At 40.2% G+C, this 10,000-nt stretch overlaps 1 protein-coding gene across 1 annotated transcript in view; it reads left to right on the top strand.

The window, feature by feature from the left end:
* Nucleotides 1–3,044, top strand: part of LOC137979318 (zinc transporter ZIP9-like) — an 11,788-nt gene extending 8,744 nt beyond the window's left edge. The window contains exons 7-8 of the mRNA XM_068826556.1: nucleotides 733–825; nucleotides 1,360–3,044. Of these exons, the coding sequence (XP_068682657.1) occupies nucleotides 733–825; nucleotides 1,360–1,590 (324 nt within the window). The 3' untranslated portion in view covers nucleotides 1,591–3,044. The remainder of the gene's footprint in view (nucleotides 1–732; nucleotides 826–1,359) is intronic.
* Nucleotides 3,045–10,000: the final 6,956 nt, after the last annotated feature.

Raw genomic sequence — 10,000 nt, 5'->3', positions numbered from 1 at the left:
ATAAATTACCGGAATAGTGTAATCCTGACATTGAACTAATAATAAAAGGTGGAAAACCAGTGATGCAGCTTATCAATGTTCAAGCAAGAGCAGTAATGTGGAAGCTACTGTAATGCCAATGTGTGATCGTTGAGTACAACTTACAGAGTATGTGTACAGCCAGCTGGAATCAGCTGTGTGCCAGCAGGTACAAAACGCAGGTCACAGGTCATTGTTTTACCAATGCAGAAAGTATCGTAAACATTCATAAATGCTAACCTTAGGCCTATGTTTTTTTAGGCCTAAGGTTAGCTTTTATGAATTTTTAGGATACTTTCTGTGTTGGTAAAACAATGACTTGTGACCTGTGACCTGTGTTTTGAACCTGCCAGCTGTGTGCTGGTGTTTGCTGAGGAGAAAATAAAGAGTGCCTGAAAAAAATCTCCTGAGCAGGCTTGAAAACCAACATACAGTAGAAGAGGAAGGAGAATGGGCTGGTTTTCCATCCTGATCAGTCCAAACATTTTTCCCTTGGAAAGGACAGGAATTTTACCCCAAGTAGCATTGGTGTTCACCCATACACCTCTTCATTAATGCATTATTTTACAAAGTTAAACTTGTATTACATGTAATATTTTTCTTTTAAAATTTGACTTTTTGTCTAAAAGGAAAGTCTGTTTGTATTGGGTTGGAATTTTGTTGACGTTTGCATGTTGGCCAATAACATTGTAAGATTGCTTTGTTTCCTCTCAGGGATTTGTTAGAAATAGAATACGAAAGCATCTTTTAGTGTTTGCGGCAGCAGCCCCAGTTATGGCCTTGGTGACTTTCTTTGGCCTCAGTCAGGTAAGGAGACAAGCATGTGTAGCAGCAAGCAAGCAAAAAGTGTATAAACCCTGATTGGGGATAACAGGGGTATTACATGTACATTTGTACAGAGCTGTGTGGAGGAATCTGATCAGACCTAAATGAAACAGCCATTGTCGCCTATGACAGGCTGCTATGATGATGATGATGTACCAGTACATGAATCTCTACATGTGACCTGAACATCATGTCTTTGTCAGCTGTCACATTCAGTATTAATGATAATAATAAATCATTGAACATTGGATTTTCATTTTGTGGGTGCAGGGATGGCACAGTGGTGAGAGCACTTGCCTCTCACCAATGTGGCCTGGGTTCGATTCCCAGACTCGGCGTCATATGTGGGTTGAGTTTGTTGGTTCTCTACTCTGCACTGAGAGATTTTCTCCGGGTACTCCGGTTGATTTGTGTTAAATGTTCATTTCAGTTTACAGTGTCCCCAATTAGTGCGCCAACACTACAACCACTAGACACTTAACTAAAGTTCCTTTCCTTTCCTTTCCTTTTCCACAGAGCAGCAAAGAAGTACTGTCAAGTGTGAATGGGACTGGAATAGCCATGTTATTTTCAGCAGGGACTTTCCTTTATGTGGCCACGGTGCATGTTCTTCCAGAACTTATGAGCATAGGTTCACAATGTGAAAGTGGAACAGAGCAAGGACTAACACGGACTGAGTTATCTCTCATGGTGTTTGGAATAGTATCACCTCTACTACTTTCCCAAACACATAACCATGGTCATTAATGTGTCATAATTTTACTGTCTGTTCTGCAAGGTCACAAAAATTGGTGACCACCATTTCGCTCTTGAGTACTTTGTCTGCTGCATGTACACTGTACAGCTGTGTCTGTGGAGCCAGGACCACGGCCTGCAAAAGTGACTGAACGTCAGCGATCCATCGTTGTGGCCATAACAACTGTTAACAGAGTGTTGAGTGGACATAATTTGTTGGGTGGTCTCTAAGACACAACAACGTTCTAATATTTATTTTGCCAGTTCTTTTTGCATCCACTGCAACAAAGCCGTAAACTAATTTGGAGCATCTGAATTTAATTTAGTCCTTCGGCAGATTCCCAATGATCTTTGACTTATGTTCAACGACACAAACAAGAGGCAGTGCACTTTCCATTCGACAAATTTTGTGGTTTGAATTTTTTAAAATTACATGTACCTGTGCCCAATGGTATGTGACATTCTGGTTGCATCAACCCAACCCAAGCCACCATGCATTGGCATAAATTATGAGAGTGTTATAAGGGCTTGTTGGGAGCACTTGACAGTGGAAGCAATTTATTTTGATCAAACGTGAGGGGACTATTTGGGGTGACTGGTCTCAGAGGACCAACCACCTTCAACGGGAATCATAAACAGTCCAGTGTAAATGGAATTGAAGTGTTTGTTTTGACTTAGTTTCTGAAAATTTTGCCTGAATGGAAAGCTCCCGTGAAGTCCCCATCCATACTTCACTGTTGTTCTCCAAGGATGTATTACATAGCTAGGGTATGAGAAACATTATTGAAGCTAGTATTAGGACCATTTCAACCCTTTTGGAACCAACACTGACCAATGATGCAAAAGAGTTTTATAAGTTATTTTAAAGTGCTGAAAAGTCTAAGGTCAAAAAAAAATCAAAATGTTTCAAAAAAAGTCATTAAATTTTTTTGGATGTCTATTTATTTGACATAGTAAGCTCCATTGAGCACAAATTTTTCTTTAACTATTTTAGTTCCCTGCAAAGGCAAATTCAAAAGAAAAAACAATTTCTGGGTGCCACTCAGTTACTACCAAGTCACATCTTGGCATACTGCTATTCTTGCCACACTTTGAATCATTAAAGTTGTACATGTATCTGGGAGTTCTTCTCTTAAAATTAATGGACTGATTTCCCCTTCAAGCACAATTCTAAGTTTATGATATATGGGATTATCGTAGTTACTGTCAGTCCATAGGTTGCATGAGTGTATTGGGCTGTGGATAAATTCTTAGCATTCTTTTATCTAATAAAAGTTTTAATTTTATTTCAAATTGATAAAGTCATTATTACAGTTAGCAAGGGTTTTTTCTTGATTTGAATACTGAGGACAAGGTCACATATGAAGGGGACCTGTCCGTCAAATACAGCTACATATGAATGTGCATGAAATTAAAATAAAACGTACCAGTATTATATTATGATTAAAATGGCCTGATTTGATTACAACCTTGTCTGTTATCTTGCTAAATGACGGTTATTTTTGGACAGATAATTTGTCATATTAAATCGTTTCATTTGCTGGTCAATTACGATGTTTTTCAGAGATGAATTTCCATTTAAGGACAATGGAACTTAATTCTCGAACTTATCTTTACCTTTTCGGGGAAATACAGTAGCCTCCTTTTCAGGAAGTAAAACCAAGGGCCCGTTTCCCAAAAGTCCCTAAACTTTACAGGCCATTTTCGGGTGTCATGATTCCCTTTGTATCTCAAGAACGGAGAGGATTTAAGTCGTCAAACACGTTAAAAGATCGGCTTTCCAAAACAAGCGGTTGGCAGTTTCACAAATGGCTTTTGGGGCCCAAAAAGTTTTCGGGACTTTCGAGAAACGGGCCCCTAGCTGTGAATTAGGTTCGGGTATCTCCCCCCGAGAATGAGGCTGGCTCATTTCTAAAAACAGTGGCTGGTAATCTAGCCTCCACGCAGACACTCAAAGCCCTGATAGTTTCTGCGTGGGAGGCTACTAGTAATCGAGCCTACTGAAAACTGTCATTAACTACATGTACCAGTATAATTATACAATGATCATTTGCACAGCAAACCATTACATATTCTTTACTATAACTTTAGCACTTCCGAGATAACAATACCAGTTGCGATAAATAAAACCAGCTCCCAGATAACTTGATAGCTGGTCCAGTACAGTCGCATGGTAACAATGACTGCTTTTGTTTGAATTGATCTCAAACTTTCAATCGCCGTTGATAGACAAGCCACAAGAAAATCATTCGATCTTCCGCGTTAAGTTAACCTCGTTTACATTCCTTTTGCCTTTATGATAATTAGACCGATTGCCCTCATTTTGAAACAAAACGTTCTTTTGACATTTGCTCGACATGGCGAGGCTAGAGAGGCTTATTTAAACAGAAGAATATTGAATTTGACATTCACATACCCACCAAGAGTCCCCAACTACGTAAGACACGCTAAATTATTCAGTTTCCCACAATTCAGTTACCTCCACTTATAAAAATTTGTCATCATCTGTATTAATAAACGTTCACTCCTGGTCATTTACCATCACTTACCTTCAATAATATTCATTAACCCTCATATACCTTCATCTATCTTCAATCATATTCATTAGCCATCGCATACCTTCATCTACCTTAACACGTTCATTAACCCTCATATACATGTACCTTCATCTACCTTCAATCACGTTCATTTACCGTCATTTACCTTCATTCACGTTCATTTACCTTAATATACCTTCATCTACATTCATTCACGTTTATTTGCATTCATTTACCTTCATTCACATACATTTACCTTAATATACCTTCACTGACGTTCATTTACCTTCATCTACCTTAATTCGCCTTCTTTCACTTCCATTTACCTTCACTGATGTTTATTTACCTTCCTCTACCTGATTTACCTTCATCTACCTTCATCATCCTTCATTCACTTTCATCTACTTTCATCTACCTTCATTCATGGTCATCAACCGGCATTCACATTCATCTACCCTCATTTACATTCATTTGCCTTAGTTAATATACCTTGTATTTACCTTCATATACCTTCATTCACTTCATTTACCTTCATCTACCTCCATCTACCTTCATCGACCTTTATCTACCTTCATCTACCTTCATTCACGTTCATCTACCTTCATCTCGTGACCTTCATCTACCTTCATTTACCTTCATCTTCCTTCATTCACGTTCATCTACCTTCACTGAGTTACCTTCATACACCTTCATCTGCCTTTATTCGCGTTCATTTACCTTCATCTACCTTCACTTACCTTCATATGCCTTCATTCACGTTCATATACCTTCTGCTACCCACATTTCTTTTCATTTTCGTTCATTTATCGTCATTTACCTTAATTCACGTTCATTTACCTTCATGTACCTTCATTTACCTTCACTAACGTCCATTTACCTTCAACTACCTACATCTACCTTCACCCGCGTTAATTTACCTTCATCTACCTTCATTCACGTTCATCTACCTTCATTTACCTTTATTCACATTCATATACCTTCATTTATTTTTATTTAGTTTCATCTAGCATAGTCTACCTTCAATCGCAATCATCTTTCTACCTTCATTCACCTTAATATACCTTCATCCACGTTCATTGACCTTCATATACCTTCATTTACTTTCATCTGCCTTTATTCACCTTCATTTACCTTCAGCTACCGTCAGTTACCTTCATATACCTTCATTCACTTTCATATACCTTAGCTTACCTTCATAACCACATTCATTTACCTTAATATACCCTTACTCACGTTCATTTACGTTCAGCTACCCACATCTTCCTTCATCCGCGTTCAATTATCTTAATTTACCTTTATTCACGTTCATTTACTTTCATATACCTTCACTAACGTCCCTTTACCTTCAGCTACCTACATCTACCTTCATCAGCGTTCATTTCATTTTACCTTCATCTATCTTGTTTTACCTTCATTCACGTTCATTTACGTTATAATACACTTTCAGCTACCTCCATCTACCAGGGTGTCAATTGACAAATGACACTCCAAGAAAATAGGAAAATAGGAAAGACAGTGGCCAAAAATAGAAAAAAATAGCAATTCTCATCCCAAAATAGGAACAAAATAGGAAACTTTCCTTGGATTCTACCTTCTTAACGGGGGTCTCATAGCTTTCACGACTAAGGTTAGAAAATTTTTGGCTTTTCACGACTAATGGTTATTTTTTCCCGTCTCGGTTAACTTACATGAAAAACAAAGAAACGTCCCTCGTTGAAAATGAAAGTCTTTTTTTTGCTTTTTAGGGTTCTCTCTGTTAGGTAGTAGGGTGTTAGTATACATTGAAAAGAGTAAGTCACTGGTCATCAGAATGCGACTTACATTTTTGTCAAGACCTCCAACTGGGGGCAAGATGATGAGGTAAGAGAACGGATCCCCAATACAGAAGCCAATGATAGTTTTTTTTAAATCTCATCTTAGCTACGCAGCTAATTTTAGAGAGGCCCTAAAAGCTGCCGTTTCGAGCGTTAGCCCTTCGTCAGAGCGAAGGGAACGAAGAGCTAACGCTCGAAACGTCAGCTTTTAGAATCTCTGTACGGTGGCCAATTTACATTATCAACTCCGTTAATTTTAGAGAGGCACCTGGTTGGCCAGTTGTAATGACGTAATGAAATTTTAAATATGCTTGGCGTTGGGAACGAAAACTTAAAATAGCTTTGCGAAACCAAAAATAGATTTTTAAAAACTGTGATGGGCATGGGGGTCCGTTCTCTTACCTCATCTTCTCTTGCTGGGGGTTATTTGGGACTTGTTTTGTCTTGTCAGACAAGCTTAGCGAGATGGAATGTCCACGAGAAGAGCAAAGGAGGTAAAACGGTGTCGAGTGCTCTGAAGTTTCAAAATACTTCGAAACACTCCCTATTCCACTTTTAAAAGTAAAAAAATCACGCTAAATGCTTTTAAATTTTTTCACGGCTAACGGTTTTTTTTTTTTGTCATTTTCACGCCTAACGGTTAACTTTTCTTGACGTGTCACGGCTAACGGTTAATCCCATTGAGACCCTCTCCTAGCAAAAGCTAACGACAGCTCTATTCCACAAACCAATGCCTTATTCAATATCTAACACTTACAGACAACATGGCATGCATCCTTCACAGAAACAAGTGTTAAAACTTGGTGCACAACGAAGGCTGCACCAACATGGCGGCACCGGTACCATACAAAACTCTGCTAAGTTGCGGGAAATGATTCGACAAATAACTCAGAATAGATCCACCGCAGAGATCTGAGAATTGGCGAGGAGATTTCTAAATGTGTCCCCTACAAAATTCCAAGCTTTTGGCTTTTTTCATTCCTGTGATAGACATGAAGGTGGTCTTCCAGAATTTGTCATGAATGTTACAGGAACTTTTCATAACGATGCGATGATGCGGCAGATCTGCAGAGGCAGTTATTACTCCCCACTCTTTGCATCACTTACTTGTTAACCTTTTAAGTGCTTAGTGCTTGTTTGTTTGTGTTTGTTTGTTTTTTTTTTTTTTGTACTTTTTGGGCGATAAAGGGTCTCCGGAACTTGGCTCCGCCATGTAAGGGTCCGTGTAAGAAGTACTCATTCAAACATCCGCTGTTTTAGGTCAATGTGGGCTCAGGTATGAAGATCACGTGAAAAGTATCCAGTTCACATTAGGAGAAACAGCGAGTTCGCCTTAATCTGGTAAGTTTATCAAGTGGTTTTTTGGGCCATCTTAGTCCAAAGAAACCCCAAGGCTGGCATCATTAAGCCGGAATGTGAGTAAAGGCAACCCTTTGAAAGAAAACAGAGGTGAGAGATGGTTTCATGGTACGACGCTCCAGCGCTGGTGTCTGGAGGTACTGCGTTTTTTTCTCTTGTTCAAACATTCCGTCAGCGCATGCGCAAATGTTCTGGCTCTTCGATACCTAGCCTACCGAAAAAAATTAACATGCTGGTTTTTTTTTTTTTTTTCTTTTTTTTTAATACCAGCAATTGACATTTCAGTTGATTTTATAGGCATAAACGTAACGTACGAACCGTGCGTGTCTGGTCTTGTCTCAGACAGAGGCGAGAGATGGTTTCATGCAGACTGGGACGCCTAAAATGCTCTGTTGTAAACATGGCGGTTCACGAGTGAAGTTGTCTCTCTGGTCTTTCTGTGGACGAATTCCAGCACCTACTGACACAATCTGGGCAAGTTTTCAAAGCTAAAACCTTCAATCGATTCGTTATTTTGCTGGTAGGACTGGGTGGCACGACACTTATGAAAAAAACTATGAAATGAGAATCGGGAGTCTTCCCTTGTCATGGAATGGCAGAATTACCCAGCATTCTTTTTGGGCATGAGCGAGGCAACTTAAAAAGCACGAGACTGGCCCTCATCGAATGGCTGAAGCGCGGCCAGAGGAAATGATTTCTAGCCAGATACTCAGAAGTAGGCCTGATGTGTGCTGTTAACGTAGATTTTGGATTTCTGAACAAGTTTTTATCATAGAAAATTGGCGACAAAGTTGTGCTTTCATTTCGCTGTAATTCTCGTGTCAAAGAAACGGTATAATGTAAATAACAGAATAAGGAGATTTATATTTGCAGATCACCTGTCCTCCCATCCCCTTCTTATGCATGATCCTCGCGGAAATTACATTCTGTCCCTCAACAAACCGAGAACAACCAGTTATGGTCTCAGTTCTTTCTTCTTACGGATCAGCTAAGTCGCGGAATGCGCTACCTGATTTTATCCGTACCTATGAGTTTACTGGTCTTAAAAGAGAATCCAGGGCCGCATTTTGTACAGCGGCTTTTCTTTTTAATGAATATATCTTTAAATATTATGTATTTAGTAGGTATCTGTATATGCTATGTATTTCAGCTGCAAATGTAATGTCTGGAAGACATTAGCTCCTTTGGTTATTCTGAAATTCGAGATGAAGGTAGATGAATGTGAATGCGGTTTGATGACCATGAATGAAGGTAGATGAAAGTAGATGAATGTGAATGAAGGAATATGAAGGTAGATCGATGAAGGTAAATGAAGGTAGAGGAAGGTAGATAAACGTGAATGAAGGTGAATCAAGGTATGTGAAGGTAAGTGAAGGTGAATGAAGGAAAATGAAGGTAAATGAACATTAATGAAGGTATATTAAGCTAAACTGACGAATGTGAATGAAGGTAAATGAATGCAAATGAACGTGAATGAATGTTAGCGCGGGTAAACGGCGGGAGTAACTATGATTACCATGTTTCTTTCGGGCGTACCCGCGTACAGTAACAGGTGGAGCCTTATCGACGAAGCCAGGTGTCTGTAAACCTGCCGCCGGAAACCGATTATTGTGTCGGTGGAAAGCGGCTTCATGGTTAGGGTCCGGCAAATTCCTTTTCATGTGACCATAGGGCCCTCGTGGATCTCTGCCCACTTGGGCGTGTTGAAGCGGGGAGCATGACAGCATCTATAGGTTACCCAGCCGCAGGGACGAGCTTCCTGCGGCAACCGGCCCTCACGCGACCTGTGACGAGCCCACCGGGAGCAGGTTGTGGGCCGGAATGGTTGAGCACTTACCCAAAGTGCGAAACTCCCCGCAACCCCCTGCCGGCAAGCTCCCGTGGTAAGCTGCGTAACGACTGTAACCCGATACCGGGCCCTTCACTAACGTGTTATGTGGCTGTAAGCCCGAAGGGCCCTCTTCGGAGGAGTGGTACGGCCGGTGGGCTGTGGAAGCGAGCAGGCAGGACCCACGGACATGTCGCTGGCGGGGGCTTTGTTGTTGCGGGGAGGGTACCTAGATGAAGGTAACTGAACGTGGACGAAGGTAGTTGGGAGTGAATGAAGGTATATTAATGTAAATGAAGATGATTTATGGTAGATGAAAGTAAATGAATGAAGCTGACGGTAAATGAACGCAAATGAAGGTAAATGACGGTAAATGAACGTGATTGAAGGTAAAGGACGGTAAACGAACGTGATTGAAGGTTGGTTAAGGTATATGAGGGTAAATGAAGATGATTGAAGGTACATAAAAGTATTTGAGGGTTAATGAATCGGTCAGTGTAAAAAAGGCCTAACCCATCAGAAATGCTAACAGTTAAGCCTAAATATTGTTTTATTCCTAATTAGGCCTAAGGTTAGCATTTCTAAGGGGTTTGGGGCTTTTTCGACAGTTACGTTATAACCTCAGCCTGCATTTTACCCCTGGTCTGCAGTCTACGTTTTACACTGACCGGTTAATTAATTAATGAACCCGTAGTACCTGTAGTAGCTGTAGTACATGTAGTACCTGTAGTAGCTGTAGTACCTGTAGTTGCTGTATTTGCTGTGTTGCTGTAGTTGCTGTATGTGCTGTGTTTGCTGTATTTGTAGTAGCTATAGTACCTGTAGTACCTGTAGTAGCTGTAGTACCTGTAGTTGCTGTAGTAGCTGTGGTAGTATGTTTTTTT

Source organism: Montipora foliosa, chromosome 12 (assembly GCF_036669935.1).
Source record: "Montipora foliosa isolate CH-2021 chromosome 12, ASM3666993v2, whole genome shotgun sequence".
Classification (NCBI taxonomy): Eukaryota; Metazoa; Cnidaria; class Anthozoa; order Scleractinia; family Acroporidae; genus Montipora; species Montipora foliosa.
The sequence above is the reverse complement of the archived record's forward strand: the minus strand, read 5'-3'. Positions and strand labels throughout refer to the sequence as shown.